Raw genomic sequence first — 27408 nt, 5'->3', positions numbered from 1 at the left:
CCTTGGTGTGCTTTGGGCACAAAAAAGTTTGGGAACCACTGCTGTAGAGAAATGTAAACGTTCACCATCCCCCACCCGCCTACTGTATGTTGCTTTTTGACATGTAAATGGGTAACTACCCCCCTCTGAGTGAATACCTGTTGTACCTGTCCGGGGCTAAGCCCATAGGACGATGCTCTGATGTCATCACCCTCGCACATTGGTCATATGTTTACAAAAAACGATGTTAACACTTTCTCGTTCTTAATATATGCTATATTTAGGTCGATATTGTTGAATTTACTTTAAAATAGCAGATCACTGTGATTCACTTCTCCGCGGCTCCTCCGTGCAGAGAGGCCCCCCCCCGTTGACAATTCACGAGCGTCTAACTCTCTCCCCCCTGTGAAGAGATATCACAGGGGGGGGTGGGACACACACATTCCGATGGCCAATTCGTTTTAAACAAAGAGTGGGGTGGGGGCTGGTGAACGGTATGGTCAATGTTTGTAAACACTGTGACATTTTGACTTTATTTGATCATTTCAGTTAAAAACTAACGTTCATATTTCATATTACTGTTTTGCCTGGCTGGACCTGTAATTTACAGGAAAGGAGTGCACGCTACTAAAGAGACACGCTACCATGGAAACCAAACAATGGTGTTGCTGTATTGAAGTCCGAGTGGAAACAGTCATATTTGGAGCGTTATGTTAGAATGAAACAGCGAGGTCGTGACTCACAAAAAAAAAAGTGTTACTTCACTAACTGTAAGCTTGTCACTCAGAGTAACCTACAGTTAACTTAACTGTTGGAAAAGAAAGATCAGAGTGAGGAGTGTGAACACACAGCTGAGAGCTGCCGTTTCATTCTGACTGTTTAAAAAACGGTAACAACGGACTATTTTTCTTAGCGGATGCATGTAAATTTAAATCAATACATAGAACTATGTTTTAAATCAATACAAATATTTTCTAAATCCATAAAAGCATTTTAATTAATATTGGGAGTCATGTCGTTACTTTGTTGAGAATGTGGCCATGTAATAAGCGGGATAATTTGCAGCGACTTGGTCATTATGGGGAAAAATAACACCCAGGGATCAAGATCCCTCCGCGACGCGGAGGGATCAGTAATTTTTAGTGAATTACTGAGTTTAGGCACGTTAATAACATTTTAATGAAGTTGAATACAGTATATTCATATTTGTCAGTGATTTCATGTCAATTCGGCGAACATAAACGATTAAATTAGGATTAAAAAATCGAGAGCCGGCTGCTGTTCGTTACGGTAACCCAACTAGGACACTTGACACAGTGGCTTTTGGCAAAGCACACAAAGAAAACAAAAAAAACCGAGAGAGATGAATTATTGTTATTACAACGTGACTTCACTATTATTTAACAACTATTTTTATTGGGTTCTTTTATTTGGGGTTAAGTACATTGTCAGAATAAGTGAGAAATGGATTTAACTTCTGTTAGACAGCTATCATACTGAATAAATATTTATGCAAAGATGTATGGCATTAATAATGTATATCTAATTACATTTAAAAATGTATGGCATTAATAATGTATATCTAATTACATTAACTGTGAATGTCTTTCATTTTATTTAAAATGAAATAAAATTACATAAAACATTTTCCATAAAAAAGTTGATTCAAGAACAAATCAGTACTTTTCTTATATGACTATTATTGCTAAATTTGAAAGGTCTTTACCAGCTTTGGAATTATATATATATATATATATATAGCACCTTCTGCCATCCCATCTCTACTGACATATGGATCTTAACAAAGATCCGCTATACATTAGTACCAGATATACTGTACACGGACATTTTAGTGAACCAGACCAGCTGTTTCCGCCGGGTCTTCGCTTCCCGGGCATCACGTTGTTTACAAGTGTGTTCAGATGCTAAATGACAAGTGCAAGTGACAATTGTTGTCGTCTTCTCTGTGAACGTTTTTTTCTCCGTTATTTTGCCATTTTCAGATTTAAATTTCGAGCGGAAAGCTAACCAGGAAGTAATAATTACTTAAGCGGAGAACGGAGAAAGTAAACGTTACAGCAGGCATAACAACAGCCGGTGTTTATTTTATTATAATATTCAAGAACAAATCAGTACTTTTCTTATATGACTATTATTGCTAAATTTGAAAGGTCTTTACCAGCTTTGGAATTATATATATATATATAGCACCTTCTGCCATCCCATCTCTATATATAATATCTATCCGTGACATATGGATCTTAACAAAGATCCGCTATACATTAGTACCAGATATACTGTACACGGACATTTTAGTGAACCAGACCAGCTGTTTCCGCCGGGTCTTCGCTTCCCGGGCATCACGTTGTTTACAAGTGTGTTCAGATCGTTCAGATGCTAAATAAAAGTTTAGCTTGTACTTTTGATACCCCGCCTCTCGGCACCACAACATCCAGTTTACTGTATTTCACATGAGCGATGTCGAACATTGAAAAGTCCTTATAAAATCTCTGTTATTAGATCAGTACTTTTCTTATATGACTATTATTGACTTGAACACTGAGAATGTATTTATTAACTTCAGACATTTGAAATATTTGAAATCAGATGAAAACAAACTGTAACGGACCCTGCCGTGTTATCTATGATTACTATGCCTTACTGTACATTCATAATTTCAGCCGGAGGTAGGTGGTAGGCGTTGCGGAGGAGCAGATTGCGAGTGAGGTGCCTGTTCTAAACGAACTATTCCAGCTGTTATAAAGCATTAAATAAAAAGTAAGCAAGGAATACAGAATGTTTCGTTACGTAACTTTGTTGAGAATGTGGCCATGTACATGTAATACATGGGATCATTTGCAGCGACTTGGTCATTGTGGGGAAAAATAACACCCATCCTGATCGTTTTCAATGAAGTTGAATACAGAATATTCATATTTGTCAGTGATTTCATGTCAATTCGGCGAACATAAACATCAATGATGATGATTAAATTAGGATTAAAAATCGGGAGAGCCGGCTCGTTCGTTTTTCCGACTAAACAACATCTATTATTTAGAAGTTGATTTCACATGACTCCAGTGTGGAACCCCACTGCACCCCCTGGTGGATCAATGATCCATTGCAGCTGGCTTCACAATAATTAAATGTATTTATCATGGGGGCGGTATCAAGTCTGACTGGGGGCCGGCCGGCCATCACGGAACGTGCATGAACCGATCACGACCCTCGCACTTTAAACTGTCCAAAATAAGACGCTTCATCTGTAGTATCTTGAAAATATGCAAAAAAACACAATTAACATGTCCCATATGGTCTAGCGGTTAGGATTCCTGGTTCTCACCCAGGTGGCCCGGGTTCAACTCCCGGTATGGGAATAGGACATTTATTAGTATAGTTTAGTTTGTCAAAAATATGCAAATACCACATAGTATAGTTTCTCGAAAATATGCAAAAAAACAACAATTAACATGTCCCATATGGTCTAGCGGTTAGGATTCCTGGTTCTCACCCAGGTGGCCCAGGGTTCAACTCCCGGTATGGGAGTAGGACATTTATTAATATAGTATAGTTTAGTTTGTCGAAAATATGCAAAATACCACATAGTATAGTATCTCGAAAATATGCAAAAGAAACAACAATTAACATGTCCCATATGGTCTAGCGGTTAGGATTCCTGGTTTTCACCCAGGTGGCCCGGGTTCAACTCCCGGTATGGGAATAGGACATTTTTTAGTATAATGTATATATAGTTTAGTATGTCTAAATTATGCAAACAACTACATAGTATAGTATCTTGAAAATATGCAAAAAAACAACAATTAACATGTCCCATATGGTCTAGCGGTTAGGATTCCTGGTTCTCACCCAGGTGGCCCGGGTTCAACTCCCGGTATGGGAATAGGACATTTATTAGTATAGTTTAGTTTGTCAAAAATATGCAAAATACCACATAGTATAGTTTCTCGAAAATATGCAAAAAAACAACAATTAACATGTCCCATATGGTCTAGCGGTTAGGATTCCTGGTTCTCACCCAGGTGGCCCGGGTTCAACTCCCGGTATGGGAATAGGACATTTATTAGTATAGTTTAGTTTGTCAAAAATATGCAAAATACCACATAGTATAGTTTCTCGAAAATATGCAAACAAAACAACAATTAACATGTCCCATATGGTCTAGCGGTTAGGATTCCTGGTTCTCACCCAGGTGGCCCGGGTTCAACTCCCGGTATGGGAATAGGACATTTATTAGTATAGTTTAGTTTGTCAAAAATATGCAAAATACCACATAGTATAGTTTCTCGAAAATATGCAAAAAAACAACAATTAACATGTCCCATATGGTCTAGCGGTTAGGATTCCTGGTTCTCACCCAGGTGGCCCGGGTTCAACTCCCGGTATGGGAATAGGACAAGTATTAGTATACTGTAGTTTAGTTTGTCGAAAATATGCAAAATACCACATAGTATAGTTTCTCGAAAATATGCAAAAAAACAACAATTAACATGTCCCATATGGTCTAGCGGTTAGGATTCCTGGTTTTCACCCAGGTGGCCCTGGTTCGACTCCCGGTATGGGAACAGGATATTTATTAGTACAGTGTATATATAGTTTAGTATGTCTAAATTATGCAAACAACTACATAGTATAGTATCTCGAAAATATGCAAAAAGAAACAACAATTAACATGTCCCATATGGTCTAGCGGTTAGGATTCCTGGTTTTCACCCAGGTGGCCCGGGTTCAACTCCCGGTATGGGAATAGGATAATTATTAGTATAGTTTAGTTTGTCGAAAATATGCAAAATACCACATAGTATAGTATCTTGAAAATATGCAAAAAAAGAACAATTAACATGTCCCATATGGTCTAGCGGTTAGGATTCCTGGTTCTCACCCAGGTGGCCCAGGTTCAACTCCCGGTATTGGAATAGGACATTTATTAGTATAGTTTAGTTTGTCAAAAATATGCAAAATACCACAAAGTATAGTTTCTCGAAAATATGCAAAAAAACAACAATTAAAATGTCCCATATGGTCTAGCGGTTAGGATTCCTGGTTCTCACCCAGGTGGCCCGGGTTCGACTCCCGGTATGGGAACAGGATATTTATTAGTATAGTGTATATATAGTTTAGTATGTCTAAATTATGCAAACAACTACATAGTATAGTATCTCGAAAATATGCAAAAAACACACACTTATAATGTCCCATATGGTCTAGCGGTAAGGATTCCTGGTTTTCACCCAGGTGGCCGGGGTTCAACTCCCGGTATGGGAATAGGATAATTATTAGAATAGTTTAGTTTGTCGAAAATATGCAAAATACCACTTAGTATAGTATCTCGAAAATATGCAAAAAAACAACAATTAACATGTCCCATATGGTCTAGTTGTTAGGATTCCTGGTTTTCACCCAGGTGGCCCGGGTTCAACTCCCGGTATGGGAATAGGACATTTATTGTATAGTTTAGTTTGTCGAAAATATGCAAAATACCACATAGTATAGTATCTCGAAAATATGCAAAAAAACAACAATTAACATGTCCCATATGGTCTAGCGGTTAGGATTCCTGGTTCTCACCCAGGTGGCCCGGGTTCAACTCCCGGTATGGGAATAGGACATTTATTAGTATAGTTTAGTTTAGTTTGTTGAAAATATGCAAAATACCACATAGTATAGTATCTCGAAAATATGCAAAAGAAACAACAATTAACATGTCCCATATGGTCTAGCGGTTAGGATTCCTGGTTTTCACCCAGGTGGCCCTGGTTCGACTCCCGGTATGGGAACAGGATATTTATTAGTATAGTGTATATATAGTTTAGTATGTATAAATTATGCAAACAACTACATAGTATCGTATCTCGAAAATATGCAAAAAAAACATACTTATAATGTCCCATATGGTCTAGCGGTTAGGATTCCTGGTTTTCACCCAGGTGGCCCGGGTTCAACTCCCGGTATGGGAATAGGATAATTATTAGTATAGTTTAGTTTGTCAAAAATATGCAAAATACCACATAGTATAGTATCTCGAAAATATGCAAAAAAACAACAATTAACATGTCCCATATGGTCTAGCGGTTAGGATTCCTGGTTCTCATCCAGGTGGCCCGGGTTCAACTCCCGCTATGGGAATAGGACATTTTTTAGTATAGTTTAGTTTGTCAAAAATATGCAAAATACCACATAGTATAGTTTCTCGAAAATATGCAAAAAAACAACAATTAACATGTCCCATATGGTCTAGCGGTTAGTATTCCTGGTTCTCACCCAGGTGGCCTGGGTTCAACTCCCGTTATGGGAATAGGACAAGTATTAGTATAGTTCAGTTACCTGTTGCTGTTCTACCTGAGAGACGCAAGAAGAAGACAAAGCGTGGGTGCCGGGCCGGGCTGCTGGTCAGACTGAGGAAACGAGAGAATCGACCCCCTTTTCCGAGTATTCTACTGGCTAATGTTCAATCCATTGAAAATAAGCTAGATGAACTCAGAAGCCGGATTGCTTTTCAGCGGGACATTAAGAACTGTAACGTGTTAATTCTCACTGAGACTTGGCTCAACCCCGCTATCCCGGACTCCGCCATTGTTCCTGATGGATTCTCTATTTTTCGTCAGGACCGGACTGCTAACTCTGGGAAAAGTAAGGGAGGTGGTGTGTGTGTAATGACTAATAACAACTGATGCACAGATGTGAAGATTATTTCTTCGGACTGTTCCGCTCATCTAGAGCACCTCATGATCACATGCCGGGCCTTTCATCTGCCGAGGGAATTCACAGCTGTTGTGATAACAGCAGTGTATATCCCGCCGCAGTCGCTCGCCGACAACAACACGGCACTCGATCAGCTGTTTGGGATTATTGATAAAACCGAGACTTCACGGCCAGATGCGGCGTTCGTTGTGGCCGGAGATTTCAACACCGCCAACATGTAGAAGGTCTTGCCAAAATATTACCAACACATCAGCTGCCCGACGCGCGGGGGAAACATACTGGACCATGTTTATTCCCCTTTTCAAAATGGATATAAGGCTCTCCCTCGCCCTCCCTTCAGCAAATCAGACCACATCTCACTGCTGCTGCTGCCTGCTTACAAGCAGAAACTCAAACGGGACAGACCGGTGACAAGGACAGTACAGCGATGGAGCGAGGAGTCAGATTCAACATCAACACACACACAGACACTGTCATCTGCTACATTGGGAAATGCATCGATGACGTGGTACCGAAGGTTTGTGTAACATTCCCAAATCAAAAGCCCTGGATAAACTGCGAGGGGCGCAGCAAGCTGAAAGCGCGCACTATCGTGCACAGAGCTGGAGATTTGGAGGAGTACAGGAAATCTAGGTACGATCTCCGGAGAGCAATTAACAATGCAAAGAGACAGTACAAAGAGAAGGTGGAATCTGACTTCAAAGGCTGTAACACCAGGAATATGTGGGCGGGACTAAGAACAATGACAGACTACAAAGGAGCAGCGGGGGGTGCTGCGGGAGTGTCTGCGTGCGCATCTCTCCCAGATGAGCTGAACAGTTTTTTTGCACGCTTTGAGAGCAGCCAGGCTGTGGAGGTACAGAGGGACCAGGAGCTACCCTGCCCTTTTGTTTTAAACAGGGCAGATGTGTGCAAATCCTTTAAAAGGGTTAACCCACACAAGGCTCCTGGACCTGATGGCATCCCTGGCCGTGTTCTCAGGGTGTGTGCAGTTCAGCTGGCAGAGGTGTTCACAGACATCTTCAACAGATCCCTGTTGCAGTCTGTAGTCCCCACATGCTTCAAACACTCCACTATCGTTCCTGTCCCGAAAAAGACAATAATCACCTGCCCCAACGACTACCGCCCAGTAGCACTCACCTCCATCATAATGAAGTGCTTTGAGCGGTTAGTCAAATCATTCATCACCTCCTCCCTCCCTGACTCTCTGGACCCCCTGCAGTTTGCCTACAGAGCAAACAGGTCCACAGACGACGCCATAGCCCTCACCATCCACACTGCCCTCTCACACCTGGACCCGAAGAACAGGAACACATATGTGAGAATGCTGTTCATTGACTACAGTTCAGCATTCAATACCATTGTGCCCTCCAAGCTGGCCATCAAGCTCAGAGATCTCGGGCTCAACAGCGCCCTCTGTGACTGGATCCTGAACTTCTTGACGGGCAGACCCCAGGCAGTGCGGGTGGGAAACATCACATCCTCCACCCTGATTCTCAACACCGGTGCCCCTCAAGGCTGCGTGCTCAGCCCTCTCCTCTACTCCCTGTTCACTCACGACTGTGTGGCCACACACAGCTCCAACACCATCGTGAAGTTTGCTGATGACACGACCGTCATCGGCCAGATCACAGACGATGACGAGACGGCGTACAGAGAGGAGGTCGAAAACCTGACATCTTGGTGCCAGGATAACAACCTCCATCTCAACATCAGCAAAACAAAGGAGCTGATTGTGGATTACAGGAAGCAGCAGGGAGAGGGACACGCCCCCATCGCCATCAATGGGACTACGGTGGAGAGAGTCAGCAGCTTCAGGTTCCTTGGGGTCCACATCACTGAGGACCTGACATGGACTCTTCACACCACCACCATCACCAAGGAAGCTCGACAGCGGCTCTTCTTCCTCCGCAGGCTGAGGAGGTTCAAAATGGATTCCAGGATACTCTGCAACTTCTACAGGTGCACGATAGAGAGTATCCTGACTGGCAGCATCACGGCCTGGTACGGCAGCAGGGTGGTGAAAACTGCACAGCACATCACCAGGACGGAGCTGCCATCCATGGAGGACCTTTACTCCCAGCGGCTCAGGAGGAAATCACTACGGATTATCAAAGACCCCCTTCACCCCAGCCACAAACTGTTCTTTCTGTTGCCGTCTGGCAGACGTTACCGCAGCATCCTGGCAAAGACAAGAAGATTCGGAGACAGTTGCTTCCCGCAGGCAGTGAGACTGTTAAACAATTGAACTGCTGAAACAACTTCAAAAATATTCATCTGCTACTCAGTAATATGTATCTAATATCTAATATATATCATTCCAATAACTTGTATATAGACTCGTACTGCACTATTCCACATGCTCACTTTATTTTATAACTATTTTTCTTTTTGTATTGCTCTTGCTATCTGTATTGTTATTATGTTGCATTGTTGGAGAAGCCTGTGACATAAGATATGTCCCATATGGTCTAGCGGTTAGGATTCCTGGTTTTCACCCAGGTGGCCCGGGTTCAACTCCCGGTATGGGAATAGGAAAAGTATTAGTATAGTTTAGTTTGTCGAAAATATGCAAAATACCACATAGTATAGTTTCTCGAAAATATGCAAAAAAACAACAATTAACATGTCCTATATGGTCTAGCGCAGTGGTTCTCAAACTTTTTTCAATAATGTACCCCTTTGAAAAAAAAATTCAGCCAAGCACCTCCTGATCAGCGCAAAAACTATTTGTTAGGGAAAAAATGCCTATATAAAGAGGTACAGTACAGCCTGAGCCTTGCACCATCAGTGTCTGATTTATTAAAACAACAACCTTGTAACTGAGAAACACTTAAATGCTACATTTCAAATGTTTACAATCCATCACTAAATTCATGGCAAACCAATTTTAACATCATGCAATAACACTAAGACGACATTAGTTGCATTGAACTGATCTTTTTAATAAGTTGTACTTACAATTTAGTGAGAAACATGGGCTTGTGCTTCACTGAGGATCTTTGTCATTCTGACAGGGAGGCAAACTGCAGTTATTACACTTCGCGTTTTGAAATATGCGTAACTGTTAATATAAAACCCACACTGCTCAAACTTCGTAACTTTTCCTAAAATTGGTATATTTATTTATTTATTTATTTTGGGGCGTGGGGAATGAAGAGAAAAAAAAATATGAGCATTTTATGAGCATGGGATTTTGACCCCTCATATAAACAAATGCATAATGCTGCACTATACTTTGCAGCCACAAGCCGTTGCCAAGCAAAGCTTATTGTTTAGGTCCTTTGACACGCAGGCAGTCATATAATTAACTAGAACTAGCTAGATTTGATAGATTTGGACATAAACGCGAGTGAAGTATAACCGGACGCGAGAGAGATCAGAGATCAGATCAGCTGCTGCTGACGGAGAACACGCAGCTCTTCCGGATCACAGCTCCACCCGCTGTGACAGACCATTTAGCGGAGCACAACACTTAGCTAGTTTATCTACTCTGGAACTAGCTAAACTAGTTATAAATATGTGTATTCTTTACTGTTGGGTCACTTATTACAGGTTCAGCGAGCTGCACGAGACTGACTGGCTGTCAGGAGACGAGAGAGAGGAAAAGAGAGCACCCCGTTTATTTTTCTAGTATAGATTAGTTTGTCTAAAATATGCAAAATACCACATAGTATAGTATCTCGAAAATATGCAAAAAAACAATAATTAACATGTCCCATATGGCTTAGCGGTAAGGATTCCTGGTTTTCACCCAGGTGGCCCGGGTTCAACTCCCGGTATGGGAATAGGATATTTATTAGTATAGTTTAGTTTGTCTAAAATATGAAAAATACCACATAGTATAGTATCTTGAAAATATCCAAAAAAACAACAATTAACATGTCCCATATGGTCTTGCGGTTAGGATTCCTGGTTCTCACCCATCTCAAGATTGTGAGAAAAATCAGATAATGAAAATATGAGTCGATGTGCAATCAAAACGTATCCTCAAAAATGCCATAGTATAGTATGTTTTAAAGAAAACTAAAAAGTAATTGTACAGTATCTGAAAACAAGTAAAGTGAAGTATGTTAAAATGTAATTTAAAAAAGGTCATAGTATAGCAAGTGGAAAAATGGCAAGAAGCCCTGGCTTAGTGTGTCGACAAAAAGTCCTATAGCAAGTATTAAAAAGTCATCGTATAGTATGTCAATAAGCTCATAGAATTGTATGGAAAAAAATATGGAAAAAGTCATAATATTTTATCACGGAAAAAATGCTATGGTCTTGGTTTAGAATGTTGAAAAATAGTCATAGTATAGTATGTTGAACATTGAATGTAAAAAGTCACATCATTTGGTAAAAGAGGTCATAGTATTTTATGTCCAAACAAGATGTTTTGACATCACTGGTGAGCTGTCACCCCAGCTTTGTGATCTGCTCTAGTTGGTAGACTTGGTGAAGGTGGCTCTCTGCCGCTTTATCGCCTCACAGCTCTGAGGGTGAAGAGGACCCTGTTGGAGATGTTAGAGAGCCAAGACATCACACTGTGACAGAGAGTGAGGATCTCATCACCAGAGAGCTGTCACTGCCACTTACATTGGCCATTGGAGGAAGGAGGGGAGAGACTGTGACCGAAAGGACAAAATAAATTGACAGCGAGGATGAGCGATGGAGATAGGAAGGAAGCCATAAAAATGAGAGGCAAAATATTTATTATGACACTGGAGATCTGCTTCCCATTGTCTGAGCCACCTCTGCCTCAGTTTTCTGAGAAGGCTGAGTGGTTGTATGATGCAAGAGAGGAGCACTTAATTCCCTGTGATTTGTTCTGAATTGAGGAAGCTCCTGCCCTGTCCTATATAGCAGTATTCTATGTGCAGTTTTTTTTACTTTTATTGCTTTCATATATCTTCTTTTGACTCAGTATCTGTAAACTCTATCCATGGTGCCATTCATCCAAAAGAAAAAACCTTGATCGGTGATTAATTATAAAACATACAGTATTTTGAGCAAAAAACTATTTTCCTTTATAGAATTCAAATGTACATTTATTTTCAATATTAAAAAAGACCTCTGCCTTAACATTTGTCATTGAGGAATTTGGTAATTTGGATTGTCCTTCAGCATTAGAGGCATTGCTCTTTTCATCATCTCTTCTTTCTGCTCACAATTCATTTATACATAATTTAGCAGAAATCGACTGATAATTATTACATTGCTGGATATCATAACATGTTTTTGATGATTTATCTGTGTAAAGAATACAGTATGTCCCGTCCACTCTACCACTATGGCATGTGCCTTGTTTAATCCGTGTATATGTTATTAATGAGAGTGGATCTGGATGACATTACCCAATAAAAACGACTACAGTATGTGTATGAAGGCTTGTCTATTCATGTTGAATGCTGCTGTAAGATTCATGTTATAGTTTCTTAATGCAAACAAATGAAATCCTCATGTTCTGTTTTCAATGTTGCATATAAATATAATTTATTATTAGTCTTAAAAATTCTTTCTTACACTTTGTACAGTAACATGACAGATGAAATGCAAGCAGTTTGCGAGGAACATCATGAGTGCCAGAAACAGACAGGCTACATTATCACTATACACAATAATAATCATGAAGCTGAATAGCAACTAGGGAATGCAAAAGGCTAGCCCACTGAGAATGTAAAGATTGTTTCAGAAAGATGCAACGTTTGCATAGATGGCTTTACGAAAACTGGGACAACTGCCATAAAAAAAAAATCCAATACCAATTGAGAACGCTTGAACAGTACTGTTGCATGAAAGGAATGTTGTGTTTACAACTGTCACTATTTTTTTAATCCCACAGTCAGTGTCATAACATTGATGGCTTCTGATATTAATGTACAAACACAGAAGTTTAAATCTCTGTTCTCCAAAATCACAGATGACTCATTCAGTTCTGAACACAGGAAATACAATTGAAAAAAAAAGTGTTATGAACAATGTTAGATTTTTAGATTATCACCCTCTGTGTTACATTTGACCTCATACACTGTATGTCAATTATTTGGTAAAAAGCAGTGGTATTCAGTTGCATTGGTCCTACAAAAATATACTTATATGTTTCCCTTTTCTAAAGTATTTTCCCCTCCTTTCTGCCAGCATCAGGTTCCTTGAATGTACGCAATATCACCTTGAACAAGCTACAAATCATCCACATCTGTCATGAATTTTACTCAGTCGAGGGAAATAGTCTTAGTCACCCTCTATTAAAGGGTGATATACCGATGTAATGAGCCAAATTACCCGATAACAAACATGCAAAGAAAGTCAATAAAAATCATTACCAATGCAACTTATCAAAAGAATATTTTAAAGATCTAAAACAAATCATGTAAAATAAGCACACATAATTGAAAATCAATAATTATACATGACATGAATAAAAAGTATTAAGAGTAGTTACGACAGCGACACTAAAGCTGTAAAATGGTTACATCATTGATTTCCTTCTGTACATGTAAATAAGTCATTACTGCAAGAGTCCACCGGGAGGTGCTATGATACAGTCAAACATAATGGAAACAAAATGTGAGGACACTGCAAAATATTCCATAACAGGCAGCATAAAATACAAAAAAAGATATGTATAAATAGGCATATTATTAAATACTATGTTATCACAGAACATATCCTCATCCATGGAGTTGCTATGGAGATTGGTTTTGGAGAGTGAGAGATGATTCCTCTGATCCAAGCCTTGCCTCTTTGACCTTTTATAGCGTCTCACTACTTACTCAACTTGTCTATAGCAAGGGCATCATCCACACATCCGCACAGTCCATCAAAAAATAAAAACGGACAGCTGTTTCCAGGGAAACTAGAGCCAAAAATATCAGGTTGTTGAACCAGAAAGGGAGACATAAATGACAGAGATTCTTGTTTACCCTCCAAGTTTTTACAACCTTTGTTGCCAAGGTTTAACTGGGTCATGGCTGAGTAGACCTGGCTGTTTATTTTTTCCTACTTCTCTGAGTGTGCACACACACCCACCCACACACAGTATCTGTGAGCGTGCATGTGCATATGTCATTGTGATTTGTCAAATGACTCGCCAGCTTTCCGGCGTCCCCCTCTCTTATCTTCTTTTATGTCTTCTTGCTCCCAGGAGTGTCACACTCCCTGGTGGGCAGATGTCAGTGTTCAGTCGCTAAAGGAACAAGGCTGTCATGGCGCCCCATCTCCTCCAGCACCTGGGCCAATCGACCGAGGTTGCCATCAGGAAAATGCTGCGCCTCCCACAAGTCCAGGATGACTCCCGTAGGACTGGATTTGGTGGCAAAGTAGTTAAGATACCTGTGTGAAGAATTGTGACAAGAGACAGGAATGAGTCAGAAATAAGTAGCAACGGGTTAACAGAGATTAGTAGGCTTACTTGAATCATAAGGTGGGACATGGCAAGTCTCCTAACATGGTTTGATTTCAATCGTTTTTAGCTCTGCAATCTGTAGAAATATTTTCTAATGCAAAACATTTAAGACTCATTTTCAATGTTTTGCTCCATTACTCTCTACAGTCAGCCATCTCTCTCTCTCTTAGTCAAATGGTTGAACATTGGGAAAAGGTGCTCTTTAAGGATTTCAAGTAAATTAAGTTTCTTGCAATAAACTGGGCACAAAATAAATGTATATAAAGTTAAGAAAAACAGTGGGGAGACTATGCAAAATATCTGCTAATTGAGTCGCTTTAAGAAACTGAATAAATAAATACATTGAAATAACTTATAGAGAATCTGTGCTGGAAATGATGATTTTAAAAGCCCATCTTTCACAAAGGGTTCACCCAGTTTTTAATATTCAAAATAAACACTTATAAATCCTTTAGTCTATATGTGAAAAAAAATCGAAATGGAAACTAATGAGCCATATTTATACTCTTCTGTTCTGTATGTATCATCACTGTGAGTGAGAGGTTGGTTCAAGTCTCCCTGCTCGCTTCTTCACTCACGCCACACTCTGTCAGTGGCTTCGTCAATCTGCAGCTGCTGCCTGTGATAAGGCCTCCCCGCTGAGCTGGGACCTTATAAATGAACACTCACAGTATCTCTATCACACACACATAAGACTATCAAAGACTCATGGGTGACGATTTGAAAGGAGAAGCGTCATTCTGTCTTTGTCTCTCTCTCTCTCTGTCCGTCTCAGTTCAGTCAAACTCAATTCATCTCAATTCAGCAGATGCCTATCAAAATGAGTCACATTCCCACAGAAAAATCCAAATCAAATAAAAAAGAGTCTAGTTATCTACGGTTTATTTCCCTGCGTGATATCTTCCCTACTTCTAATGAAAAAAGCACAAGGCAGTGCAACCCACACCATGACGAAGAACAGGGAGGTTGTGTATGTTTGTTTATATCTAAAACAAATCTATGTTATTCCTTCAGTTCATCTCTTTATTTTTTTTAAACATTTTTAATGGATGATTAATGAAAGCCTGCTACTGTGGCAATACTAAAACCGCTTAGGGCCTAAATCAGATTGTAACTCCTTTTTCTCTCGGACCGCCTTGGTACCCTACCCACCTGTCAAGGTTTAGTTTGTGGGCAAACATCCTCCAGTCGTTTCCCCGGGTCTGCGGTGCATCCAGACTGCCACACAACTTCTGTCGGATAGAGACGGGGATGCGGAAGGCATTGGGCCCCACCAGTGTGGTGATGTTGCTGGCGGGGTCCAGCAGAGATGTGTCGATACTCTGGGAATTCTGCAGAGAGAGAAGGAGGATGAAGGTGAGACACACTTTTTTTTTAAAGCATATACATAATTGAATACCATCATGTAGCTCAACATCGATTCGTAGTACGGAAAAATGTTGTTCGTGGTTTGTATAAAAAGTCAAAATGATTCATTATTGTCATACATTTATTGACATGAGCGAATTCTTTATTAGGATCCCCATTAGCACTAGCATGACACACTGTCAAACATACATAAAACAAAACTAAAACAAAACAGCTTATCATTTCATGCAATTTACAATGCTATATGAAGTGAAAACTAAAATGGTCATCCAATTTTAGCCATCATAAGGCCAAACAAAAAAATACAAATAATTGTACATATTAAAGGTGGGGTAGGTAAGTTCGAGATCGCTAGAATTTGAAAATACACAACCGGAGAAAATCTGCCACTTCCTTATAGAGCCCCTCCTCCAACACACACGAACGCGCACATGACCAATGAGGGCACGAGATAAGTTTGTGCACAGATGGAAGGCTGACAGGCAGGTAGGCCATCCAGTTACTTTAGCCGGGCCGGCTAAAATGATTGGTCGTACTTTTTACAGTATTACAGCTTCCACAGATGACATTTTTTTATGGATTTTTTGTCAAAGCACTTCAGATATTCATTGCTATCGGGATGTTAAGAGCATTCCATGGAATATAACAAAAAGTGTATCTCAAGCCGGTTTCTCAAACTTACCTACCCTACCTTTAATAAATACATAGCCACAGGCACAGTACAATTATACTTTATTATAATACTGAGATAATTTGTTATCAAGCTTTTAAATTGTACATGAGAATTTCCATGAATGATATGGACGGGTAAAGAATTCCAGCTGACGAGCAAGTGATTTTGAAATATATTTTGACATTAGGTGGTGGAGGTCTGGCTACAGAAACCATAACAAGACCCAGAGACAAAATGAATCAAGGCACCGCTCTGCAGTGATGTACTGTAATTCATCTCATTACTGAGCACAAAGACCGAATGCTCCGCCATCCCTCAAGCTCTATCCTCCTGGCCAGATGGCCTTTGTGAAACAAGTGCTGCAAGACTTGAGTTTGATTATCCCCCCTCTGCTCTGCAATAGCCTGTAATAGGCAGGACCCCCCATTTTCCTCCATCTTAGTCTTTATGGACATTGCAGCAAATAGGACATGCAGAAGAGGTTAAAATCACCACAACAAGTTAAGAAAGAGTATTGTTTCGAAGGAAATGCATTATCTTTACTATTCCGTTTCCTCTCATACATTTCAACTTAACTGATCCTTTTTGTGATCTATTGCATGTATATGTAGAATCATTCTTGATGCTGTTATAAATCAAATACGTGTTTAGTCTATATTTAGGCATGTGTAAACCCTACCTCTGACAGTGTAGTGTCCAGCTGAAAGATCTGTCCTTCTCCTTCCACCTGGCGCACGCATATCTTACAGGCCAGGTCCACAGTGTTGGAAGAAAACCGCTCCAGGGTGAAGCAACAGTGGAGGTTCCTCTGTGAGCCGCTCCACACTTGCTGAAAGGAAAGCTCCTGCAGAGAGGTGAAGAGGGTCGTATTTTTACTCAGCTTTCAGAGAGCATGTGGAAATGTTTAAGTCCTATTTTTCTGAAAGGCTTTATGACTAGTTTACCTGGTACTTGGCTAAGAGTTTGCTCTTCCACAACGTGTGAGGGACATCGTGGATGGAAAGTCTCAGGTTGTGGGTGCTGTCTTTAAAGTTGAGAGTTTTTGGTTCATCTAACAATTTCCCCCCCATTTGCTTCTCCATCTGCAGTACCTCCTGAAAACACAAACACACACTTGTTAAGGATATTAAACCCTGTATATTGACCCCAAAACAAAATGTGTCTTCTGTTATGTTGTAAACACTCTTTTCTTGCTTGAATTTAATCTTCAAATTAAATGTTTTTATCATACATTCATCATTTTCCTTCAGGGCGTTATGAAGCTGAATCTAGACCTGCAATCTGAAACCATCTTCAATGTCCTTGCAGCAGGATCACTATCACTTCTCATTACCCATTCCCAAACTTAATAACCGTGTTTAATATCCCCGCTCGGTATAATAATCCGTCCTCATCTTTCCTGTAGGTAGATGAGGTATTGAACAAAAGGAGACAACAAGGAATAAAGGTGGCTTTTTCTGTGTTGGCGCAGCAGATATATCTTTCTCGCACTAAGGAGCAGCTTTTCAAATGCAAGTGCTTGTCTCCCCTTATTTTGACACGCCAACACGAATATTTCTTATTCTGCCTCCCACAGTTAATCTGTTGCCTGTGCTTACACACTTACTCGAAATACGATGGTCACAAACATCATTAGTGCTCACAAACACATTTAGTTTCTGCTACATCCCCTTTTGCAAACACAGAGACAAAAGAGGGATACACACATGCAACCTGCTGATTATTTACCTTGAGTGAGTCCTGTGTGTCGTCCAGGCAGTACACTCTGATGTGATACTCCATGGCGGGGCAGGTCACAGGGCCAAAGATGGCTAGTTGCAGGCGCTTGGTGGTTGAGGCGCTGAGAGATTGGCCCACCAGACAGGAAGTACCCAGCGTCTCTGTCAGGATATGGCAGGACTCGTCCTCCATTTGGATATAGCACGGCGTGGTGAAATTCTCTTCTCCTACCACCACCACATCCTACATGCGGACAGGGAGAAAGAAAATGAAAAAAGTGAGGAAGATAATAAGCGACAAAACAGAAAAAAAACTATTATATAAAAGAAAAAGATGAAAACAAAAGTAGCAATTATAATGTTTCTCCCTCAAGTGCTGTCTTTTCATTTGTTAGCAAGTGAGTAAAGCCATTTATCACATGTTCTTCAACATATAATAAAACATTTTGTTTTATTCCTGGAAATATGACTAATCAATCTATTTAAAAAAAACCCTACATTAATTGAAATAATACCCATTTCATCAAACATAAACAAACAAATTCACAAATTGTTCCCTAATTTACACGTGTTGGAGCCAAGCAGAATTGTATTTTATTTATTTTATGTAGTTTTGGTGCCTAAATGTATTTAATGCATAACAACACCGCATTTAAAACTCAATTTGTCACATTTGTAATTATTATACTGTTCAAGGGTACTTGCCTTTAACTCAGTATGTATATAAAATCATTTTTTTCAATAATACTCAGAGCTAAAACTTCACCTAATATGACTGAATGAATACCTAAGTCTGAAGCAGAGATGTGAAGAACAGGCTTAACTAGTTCCATGCTCAAATTCAGTTTAATTGAAACTGAACTGATTTACATTTTCAATTTAAGGGAGAAAGAACAATTATGGGTCAAGGCCTATTCGGATAAGCTGTGTCTTTAAAAGTGTAAAATACTTAGGTTCAACACCCGGCCAGAGTGTATATGAGGTAATAGAAGATTGAGTATCAGGACCATTTGTAGTTGACCCCTGTAATGGCACTAATGTCGGGAAATGTGTCACTACCACTAAGACCATCTCGTCTTAGACCGCCCCTCTCTCTCCATCCCTCTTGATCTTTCTCTTTCTCTCTCTAATCCAAACACTCCTTTGAGCAGCACATTGGCATTAATTCAGCCTATTATGAGAGACAGAAGAGGAATTACAGTACTTTATTGTGAGCTAGGCCGTTTAACAGCAGTATTATGGCTGATCATTAGACTCTTTAACTGCTCCTAAGGGATGGCACTGGGGCTCCTTATTGGGGGATAATTAGAGCACACAGTGGAAAAGTAGGCTTTTCCTGGCACAAACAATCAAACATGTAAACAAACACACATATTCACACAGCATAATTTATTCACACATTTCTGACTGCATTCATCAGCAGAGATTTCTCTTTAGAGGCGTGGGAGGATACATCTTTGTAGGAGAGTTACTGAAGCAGAAAGCCCCACATGTTCCTCATTATGTGACCTGCTGTCTTCATCATCACAACACCACGTTCTGCTCAACGACACTGTGTGTATGTTATGAATGTGTGTGTGTGTCTTGACGGGGGACGGGTGCAGCTTCCCTGATGCCAATAGAACTGATTATCTCACTAGGTGGTGATGACTATATATATAAATATCCGGGAATTACTTCTTCAGAGGAGCTCATCCCTCTTGTTTCTACAGCGGTGATGAATACACATTTTGACAGAGCATGTCATAAAAAGCAATATTTCAAACATGCAGCATGGAGGCTGGCCTCAGTGGGGAAGACATGCTCATATAAAGGAAGCTACCGTCGCCTTGGATATTACCATCTGTATTTCTGGCAGGTCAGAGATGTAATCAATAGCAAGCGTGTAATCACCACGGGAGACGAGGATGGCGCGTACCTTCCAATATATGATATATGGATATTTTTCCTACCCAATATTTGCAATGACCAGACACATCATGAGATCTGTCAAAAGGTAAGAGAAAACTATTTGGTAACTTTAATATCCAGAGTTAAACTGACTCCAAAACTGAACTCCTGCTTCATGTTGGTGTACATGTTGTTAAGAGTGTGTCCCAAAGTTTGTTTTTGTTCTGTATTCTCGGCGGGCCAAGATAATCACTTCCGTGTCCATGCAAGTAGTCTTGGATATAAATAATTGGTTCACCGCTCTGATAATATTATCTTGGCATGAATTTTTCAAAGTAACAGGCCTGAAGTTTTGAACCAACCAGCTAATCATCGTGTTGTTGGTCGAATTCTGAAACATATGTGCCCAGGTGTGCATTTTCTGTGGTGCATGGTGCTAATTGCCTTGTGTATCTTGATCTGAGTTTTACTGAAAATCCAACGTGTAGCTGCTGGGGAAAGAGTAATAGAGAGTGTTTGATTGTCTCTACAAAACAAGCTCCTATACAGACTTTGTTCCAGGTTGTGTGGCTGCTGAGACAATAGGTTACACCAGATTGCATCAAACATTCTGCACACACACACACACACACACACACACACACACACACACACACACACACACACACACACACACACACACACACACACACACACACACACACACACACACACACACACACACACACACACACACACACACACACACACACACACACACACACACACACACACACACACACACACACACACACACACACACACACACACACACACACACACACACACACTTTATCCCAACAAATGTCACCTTTAATCAATAGTCGTTTCCTCTTAAAAGTTTCAGTTTACACTGAGCTTTATTGGCTGCCCCTGAGCAATACATCAATGTCACAAAGACATGTGGGGCCAGTCTGGCAGTTTTTCCTGTGCTCCATAAGTCATAACATCACATCAGCAGTAGAGATTGTGCAAAGACTGTCTGAAAGCGATGTTAATTCAGTCCACTACTCAATAATGAGCTGACACTGGGCCATATATTTCATATAGGCTGGGGCAGAGTAGTTGGATTTTCAGTATGCGAGTGGCTTGTATGGAATGCCTGTGTAGACTCAACTTTGAATGTATATCTTATTACTTTAACATATGCCATGGAATCTAAATTCTTAGAAAAAATGTAATATTTGTGTGTTCCTTCTACTGCTTTTAATTCTGCTCATTAAGGTTTTATTTTATATTGTAAGCACCTTCTACTTGAAAAAGGTCTAAGCACTTTCCTGCCTGTGAGAGTTCATTAAAAACCCAATTGAAGGAAAGCTTACTCAGAAATGTTCTCTTGGCAGGTACTAAAAGGCAGTAATAAACGGCTACAACAAGGTCTATTGTATTATTATCCTATGTGTCCTAATGATTTTTATGTAGAGAGATGAAAACTGAACCCCTTTTTAGTTTAAGGCAGTTTATGTAATGAGGGTGGAAGCATAGGTTCTCTACAGATGATTTGTTTGTGGTAATTGTACCTTTTCTGTGTGAGTGTATGCATCTGTATGTGTGTGTGTGAAAGGCAGAACACAATCACACTTGAGCCTTCAGCAACCCAACTTATCCTCATAAGCAACGTTAATGATGGAGCCTGCAGGCAAAGATTTTCCAAATACGCAAATACAAACAAAGCGCACACACACAAACGAGAATGGTCCTTTATAAATGGTATAACATAACAGTTTGGGGAGTCCCAGCCTGTTCCCTGCTATCAGAGGTTTACTGTTTCAGCACCTGGTTGCAACAGGGGTTCCCTCTGAGTGCTGCGCTGCACAAACAAAGCAGGGGAGGTTGATCCCCTTCACCTCCTCCATGCTATCATACCATGCCAATTCATCTTTTGTTTTTATGCTCTTCCTTTGCTCTTTGCGTAGTAGAATTTTCAAACGACCTAATGCTCTATGTATTTGATGGATAAACCACATGTGTGGATCTTAGTTTAGGTTAAAGCATATCACTTTACCTTCACATGACTCATTTATAAACTTGGACCATGGTGAAAGACATAAGAGTCTAATGCACAGCTTTCGTCACATCTCACCTCCCAGTGGTGCTGCGGTGACTGGCTCTTGAGCTGGATCAGCCAATCCTGTTGGCCGTCAAACACAGCACAGTGGTGCATGGTGATGATGAGGGGACGGGTCAACAAGGCTCCGGGGGGCCCACAGCTCACCACAGGGCTTAACACCGTTTGGCCATCATCCACCGAGGGCCTTAAGGTGCACAGAAAATAACACACAGACAAACACACACAATGATTTTTAGTGGTGATGTGACAGCAGTCTCCTTAAGTGACATGACGGTGCTGACAAGGGAGAAGACAGCTCTGGGGAATTGATGAGGAAGACGGCACTGCTTACCTCATGTTGTCCTTCCTCTGAACTGTCACATACATCTCATACACTCTGCCCTGAGGAATGGCCCCTGCTGGAATAAGCAGACTCACTCCTGTGGAGCACAAAAACAGACAGACACACAATAAAATAGTGTTTAGAGTTGTGAGGGACACCAGTGGAGTATTTACAACAATTTGTCCTGTGTTTGGTAGGATGTGCAACAAGACTAAGCCAAGCTGCAATGACAGATCAGTAAGAGACAACAATATTGGCATTGACCCGGAAACAGCCACTAACTAGTCTGTACACCAAACTCCAGCACACCAGTCAAAATTGCTAATTATCTTTTTTTAGAGAAATATAGTAATAATCACAATTCCCCTGAGCCCTGCCTATATTATTACCTAACTTTATTGCCTGCTCCTATGGCACCAGGAAATGGTGTGACATTTCATTTCTAAAATCAATGGTCTCTCCTCTCTTCATAGCATTCTCATATTGCTGCAGCAAGCATGATTTACATTTTTTCCATCTCAGATTGATTTGATATGATGTCCTGGCTGTCCGACTTGTTTTTAGGACTCTACCCCCAACATTCCCTCATTCACACACGTAGACTTACACATACAGACGCACACACAAACACAAACACACACACACACTCTCTCTTTCTCTCTCTCTGGAGGGGTTTCTCAGATAGCTCATTGATTTCCCATGTCCTTGTACTGAACTTTTCAAAAGGTGACAGACAGCTTCTCCTGCTAGGTAGCAAGGCAATCACTAGTCTGCCACAGGGACGTCTTGCACACTGCCACTCTTCCTCACAGCAAAGCTTCAAAGAGATGGGAAATGCATTTTAAGATGCAAAATACCAAACAGCCACACTGACGATGCTGCAAAATATTTCATTACTCAGACACACGAACAGATCAAATATCAAATGCACACTTTCCTCTCCCTCTGCCTATGTAACATGATGAGGTGGCTCAGCAAAACTACCAGCTCAGAACATTTTTACAGGCATCAAAACCATAAAAGAAAAAGTTAGAAACTGGAGAAGTCGGTGTATCCTTTAATGTCAGTGCTAGTTTTCTACGCCTGTCAACACGCATCTGTGGCGCGTCCCAAACAGCCCACATGTGTTTGAAGTGAGGACAGCATGGCTAATGTAAGCTGCCCAAAACAATATACCTCTAAGTCAGTACACTACTTCCAGTGCTCACACCTTAGCTATCCATCAACCCTTGCCAAAATGTGTGTGGTTAACACACTGATAGGTTGCATATGGTTAGGCATAATATTTCAAGGTCACATCTGTGTGTGTGTAAAGGTTATACTGGTAAAGGTGGTAGAGGCAGCTCAGGTCTCAAACATCTGGAACACAATTTATATTGGATTTCAGTCCAGTTGGTAGCATATTCAGATATTTACAACAGTCTTTTCAACTTAGAAACAAACTTATTGTTAATCATTATTATTTCCTCATGTGTATGTGATATTTGCTTGAGAGTTGATGAGTAAAAAGAATGACAAATGTGCACATTTACTAAATTCTGATACAGCTACAGCTCCGACCAAAACAGACAAATGGCAGATAATGAGATTTAAGATTAACTATGAATTTGCAGGGACTTGCATATCCCTCTCAATGATTAAAAAAGTGAATTGCTTTTTTTTCAAATCTCTGCATGTTTTGAAATACTTAACAGATTTGTGTCCAGTTAAACAAATGAAAATGTACTGATTCAAAGACCAAATGTGAAAACACTTCTTCTTATGGTCTGGTACATTACCTGAGTTGGGCACAATGAGGTGTCCCCCCTGAGAGCTGAAGGATCCCAGCGCGGTGCAGGATGGATCCCTGGTGCGGAGCAACGTCTGGGTCTGCGTGCGGCGGCCCATCGTACAGTCATTGTTGTCCAGGAGGCAGTGTGGTAGCTTAGGTGACAGTTTAGAGGCAATATCTCCTCCCAGGTCATCCTGCGGAGTCACTAAACCTGAGGAGTTGTACACCTTAATCTTCAGGTTGGGAAGAGGGTCGAGCAGAGGGGAATTGGTCATGGGTATTTTGTCAGCCACATCATGAAGGGCGTAGACGGGGCCGCGGTACATGGCGGCCGCTGAGGTCAGGTCAGGGGGTGCTGTTAGGAGATCAGCTGGAAAAGAAAAGAAAGTGACGTCTGTCAAGCAATGTCTTAAGAGAAGTTATCTTCTTTTCAACTGTGAGAACTGGTAAGAAAGAAACATATCCACAAGGAAATGAAGTTTTGGCAGCAATCAACAAGACTGCTGCCTGGCTCTACTTCGTTGTTTATTCAGTCATTAGGGAAGTCCACTCAGCCACCAAGAAACATTACTCAGTCAGAGAAGTTACAGGCGCAGCTGTGATTCATGAGGAACAGATGGCATCACTAATGCTCAGTTTACCCAGTAGGTACAAGTATAAACGTTCAATCGCTGGGCTGAGTGGGCGGTGCAATGGCAGGGGGACCTCTCTGTCCTTTAGCTTCTCCACCACCTCTAACGCCTCTCTGTTTTCCCACAACACCAAGTTTCTACATAATATAGATGTCAATGTAAGTCACATAAAGCAAATAGATGTAGTAGTGTAATTAGTAGAAGAAGTGTTTGTATTCTTATTAATAATGCTTTACAAAACATAATTTAGGCTACTGTATCTATGTGGCTAAAAGTTGCATTCATTATTAACAAATTCATGTTTCAAACTCTCAAAAGGTCTAAGAAAACTAAACATAAAGCATAAACAGACAGCTTTTTTATCCGTTTATCTATCACCTTCAAATCTTGTCTTCACTTATCTTTCTCAGACATCTATTGATTAAGACAGCCAGAGGCTACACTCAATATAATTATTAAATATATCTGTCAAAGCACATAAACTAATAATTGCTTTATAAATATGTGTTAATCCATTTAATAAAATGAAAATCTGATTAATTTTAAGTTAAGGAGTGTTACACAGGGGGTGAAACAAGGACAATCATTATTCATCGTCAAATAACATTGTGACATTTATTGTTGCGGTTCAACTAAGTATGTCCAATGAAACCCTCAGACATTGCCTTCTTTTTACTTTTGGGTTATCCTGTTGCTTGCAAATGTTTCTTCATGTGTTCAATGCTGGATTATCTTTGATGTGTGTCTTACAGTGATAGGGACAACAATGGAGGGCGCATTAAGCAAAGATTTTGGTTTTGAATAAAAAAACATTATTTCCTGTCACTATTGTTGTCTCTTTTTTTCCAGCTTTTCTTTTCCCTAAAACTTCAGACTGACTATAAAGAACAATTTATCTGAACTGTGCATTTCCCTGCTGCCTTTTTGTCCAGCTCATTGCCAGATGTCCTCACCTCTGCAGTCTCACTTTTAAGGTGTGCGTCACCAGCCCAAATGTAATTAGAGTTTAATATGCATCATGCAGACTGGCCTTATTATGCCTTAATGAACAGTTTGGCCTCCCATCACAACGACAAGCATTTTAATAGTTTCATCACCTCGCCTGCACAAACATGCTGTCTGTATTCCTCTCACAAGCTTCCTGCTCATCTTCAGTCAAAATGGCACATTTACATTCACATCATCACTAACGCATGTCATGCCAAAGCTGCTGAGTCAAATATATCTTGATGGGTTAATATGGGTTGCTTATGCAAGCGACTCACAGTGGCTGACAGCGTGTGTGCCATCCAATGCAGGGTAAAACCTAGATACTTTGATACTTTTTTTCCCCTCAATCTAACAGAAATGTGTCTCTTATATCGACCGGGTATATTTGTTGACTTGTTTACTTAGGGTTCAATTAGATTTTTAATGATTTAACTACAAATTGTACATATATTTTGGTATCAGTGTTGAAACTTAATTATTGAAGCTAATTCACGGGTGATTTAAAAAGACAGAAAATCATGTATGCATGTGAAAACAAACTACAGACATACATTCATACAAACACATATATATATATTCTGTGGCCTACCTTTGCGGGCAGTCTTGATGCTGACTGGCTGGAAGCCTCCATTGAGGGCAGAGGTATCAATGATGTCAGAGTCAAAGTCGCGGTGGTTCTTCCTGTAGATGAAGAGCGCCACGACCACAGAGATAACCAGGCACATGATCAACGCGATCACGATGCCCACATACAGCGCTACATCATCTGTACTGGGAGCCACTGGAAGAAGAGGAAGGGGTGGGCAAAAGACAAAGACATTTTTTATTTTAAGATCCAATAAGTTCAACATCAACAGCTTTCTTTCCCCGAGCTTGCAGGAGTTGTGATGAAGCCATTATCAGCAGACTAATATCCTGGCTTAGCATAGAGCCGGATATTAATAAGCATCTACTGGGAAATAAAATGCATACACTATATCTCCTGTCTTTTTTTAATGCCTGCCCGCTGTGTCAAATAATCTCGCTTGTATTTAATAATAAAGGACACTCTTGATTGTCAAACGTGAAAACAGAAAATTATGCTTGTAACACTTTATTGTCTTTCAGTTTTGCCATCTAACACTTCATTTTAACAAAGTCCCTGGTTAATATATCCTTTAATAACACATTTAATAACACATAATAAGTTGTGTGTGAGAGGGGGTTAAATACCACGAATCATACCAATAATTAGAAACAAGAAAATAAATATAATTATGTTAAACTCTGTGCACAACGGAGCAATTAATAAGGAGGGCTGGTCCACTGCCATCCAATGACACGCTGTCCTAACAAGCAGACTCAGAAGCGAGATCAAAAGTTCTGAAGACGGAGATATAGATGTTTTCATCTTCAAATTACTGTGCCCTGTGTTGGAGTTCAGAGACTGTCTCTGTCTTTGTTCTTAGACACTGTAGATAAGATCTAGACATAGCTTGCATTTCTCAAATTGTCTTTCATCTCTGTCTCCTTCCCGGAGTCTTTCTGTCCACTTTCCAGCTGGAGAAACCTCTGTGATTAGCAGGCCTGGCATGGAAAGAGCGACTGTTTGAAACACAGACTCAGACAGGCACTCATTACCGATCAGACCTTTTAATGGATGCCTACTGACAGTCTGAACTTTCTGTAGTGTTGGGTAAAGAATGTCCTTCACTGTCACCAAGTTGACAAATGGGGGGGAAAAAAATTCTTTAAAAGGTAGCGAAATGTCAGAAGGCATGTGTGAGCCTGTACTGTATCGTGTGCATTGTTCAATGCGTGATTACACACTGTAAAGTATATGTCATTGGGCTTACCAAATGTCAA

General features: G+C 40.4%; 1 protein-coding gene and 20 non-coding genes across 23 annotated transcripts in view; 20 read left to right on the top strand and 1 right to left on the bottom strand.

Moving 5' to 3' along the window:
• The first annotated feature begins 3284 nt into the window (after positions 1–3284).
• trnae-cuc lies at positions 3285–3356 on the top strand. The gene has a single exon. It is a non-coding gene; the product is annotated as a tRNA-Glu (tRNA).
• Positions 3357–3452: 96 nt separating this feature from the next.
• On the top strand, positions 3453–3525 carry trnae-cuc. The gene has a single exon. It is a non-coding gene; the product is annotated as a tRNA-Glu (tRNA).
• A 103-nt stretch (positions 3526–3628) lies between these two features.
• Positions 3629–3700, top strand: trnae-uuc. The gene has a single exon. It is a non-coding gene; the product is annotated as a tRNA-Glu (tRNA).
• A 108-nt stretch (positions 3701–3808) lies between these two features.
• Positions 3809–3880, top strand: trnae-cuc. The gene has a single exon. It is a non-coding gene; the product is annotated as a tRNA-Glu (tRNA).
• A 97-nt stretch (positions 3881–3977) lies between these two features.
• trnae-cuc lies at positions 3978–4049 on the top strand. Its single transcript has one exon. It is a non-coding gene; the product is annotated as a tRNA-Glu (tRNA).
• A 98-nt stretch (positions 4050–4147) lies between these two features.
• Positions 4148–4219, top strand: trnae-cuc. Its single transcript has one exon. It is a non-coding gene; the product is annotated as a tRNA-Glu (tRNA).
• A 97-nt stretch (positions 4220–4316) lies between these two features.
• Positions 4317–4388, top strand: trnae-cuc. Its single transcript has one exon. It is a non-coding gene; the product is annotated as a tRNA-Glu (tRNA).
• Positions 4389–4490: 102 nt separating this feature from the next.
• On the top strand, positions 4491–4562 carry trnae-uuc. The gene has a single exon. It is a non-coding gene; the product is annotated as a tRNA-Glu (tRNA).
• Positions 4563–4672: 110 nt separating this feature from the next.
• On the top strand, positions 4673–4744 carry trnae-uuc. The gene has a single exon. It is a non-coding gene; the product is annotated as a tRNA-Glu (tRNA).
• Positions 4745–4841: 97 nt separating this feature from the next.
• trnae-cuc lies at positions 4842–4913 on the top strand. The gene has a single exon. It is a non-coding gene; the product is annotated as a tRNA-Glu (tRNA).
• Positions 4914–5010: 97 nt separating this feature from the next.
• On the top strand, positions 5011–5082 carry trnae-cuc. The gene has a single exon. It is a non-coding gene; the product is annotated as a tRNA-Glu (tRNA).
• A 108-nt stretch (positions 5083–5190) lies between these two features.
• On the top strand, positions 5191–5262 carry trnae-uuc. Its single transcript has one exon. It is a non-coding gene; the product is annotated as a tRNA-Glu (tRNA).
• A 97-nt stretch (positions 5263–5359) lies between these two features.
• On the top strand, positions 5360–5431 carry trnae-uuc. Its single transcript has one exon. It is a non-coding gene; the product is annotated as a tRNA-Glu (tRNA).
• A 96-nt stretch (positions 5432–5527) lies between these two features.
• On the top strand, positions 5528–5599 carry trnae-cuc. Its single transcript has one exon. It is a non-coding gene; the product is annotated as a tRNA-Glu (tRNA).
• A 103-nt stretch (positions 5600–5702) lies between these two features.
• trnae-uuc lies at positions 5703–5774 on the top strand. Its single transcript has one exon. It is a non-coding gene; the product is annotated as a tRNA-Glu (tRNA).
• Positions 5775–5882: 108 nt separating this feature from the next.
• On the top strand, positions 5883–5954 carry trnae-uuc. Its single transcript has one exon. It is a non-coding gene; the product is annotated as a tRNA-Glu (tRNA).
• Positions 5955–6051: 97 nt separating this feature from the next.
• On the top strand, positions 6052–6123 carry trnae-cuc. The gene has a single exon. It is a non-coding gene; the product is annotated as a tRNA-Glu (tRNA).
• Positions 6124–6220: 97 nt separating this feature from the next.
• On the top strand, positions 6221–6292 carry trnae-cuc. Its single transcript has one exon. It is a non-coding gene; the product is annotated as a tRNA-Glu (tRNA).
• Positions 6293–9159: 2867 nt separating this feature from the next.
• trnae-uuc lies at positions 9160–9231 on the top strand. The gene has a single exon. It is a non-coding gene; the product is annotated as a tRNA-Glu (tRNA).
• Positions 9232–10415: 1184 nt separating this feature from the next.
• trnae-uuc lies at positions 10416–10487 on the top strand. Its single transcript has one exon. It is a non-coding gene; the product is annotated as a tRNA-Glu (tRNA).
• A 1664-nt stretch (positions 10488–12151) lies between these two features.
• The window catches only part of unc5c (unc-5 netrin receptor C), a 103908-nt gene continuing 88651 nt past the window's right edge, over positions 12152–27408 (bottom strand). For all 3 annotated transcript variants that reach the window (XM_034123500.1, XM_034123501.1, XM_034123502.1), the window contains 9 exons: positions 26153–26344; positions 23949–24311; positions 22180–22267; positions 21861–22032; positions 17859–18092; positions 17075–17224; positions 16810–16974; positions 15242–15420; positions 12152–14016 (listed from right to left, as the gene is read on the bottom strand). In XM_034123500.1, coding sequence (XP_033979391.1) covers positions 13857–14016; positions 15242–15420; positions 16810–16974; positions 17075–17224; positions 17859–18092; positions 21861–22032; positions 22180–22267; positions 23949–24311; positions 26153–26344 — 1703 coding nt within the window. In that variant the 3' untranslated portion in view covers positions 12152–13856. The remainder of the gene's footprint in view (positions 14017–15241; positions 15421–16809; positions 16975–17074; positions 17225–17858; positions 18093–21860; positions 22033–22179; positions 22268–23948; positions 24312–26152; positions 26345–27408) is intronic.

This window comes from Trematomus bernacchii, unplaced genomic scaffold, assembly GCF_902827165.1.
Source record: "Trematomus bernacchii unplaced genomic scaffold, fTreBer1.1, whole genome shotgun sequence".
In the NCBI taxonomy this organism is placed as follows: Eukaryota; Metazoa; Chordata; class Actinopteri; order Perciformes; family Nototheniidae; genus Trematomus; species Trematomus bernacchii.
Note: the sequence above shows the minus strand (reverse complement) of the source record. Positions and strands in the feature narration are given on the sequence as shown.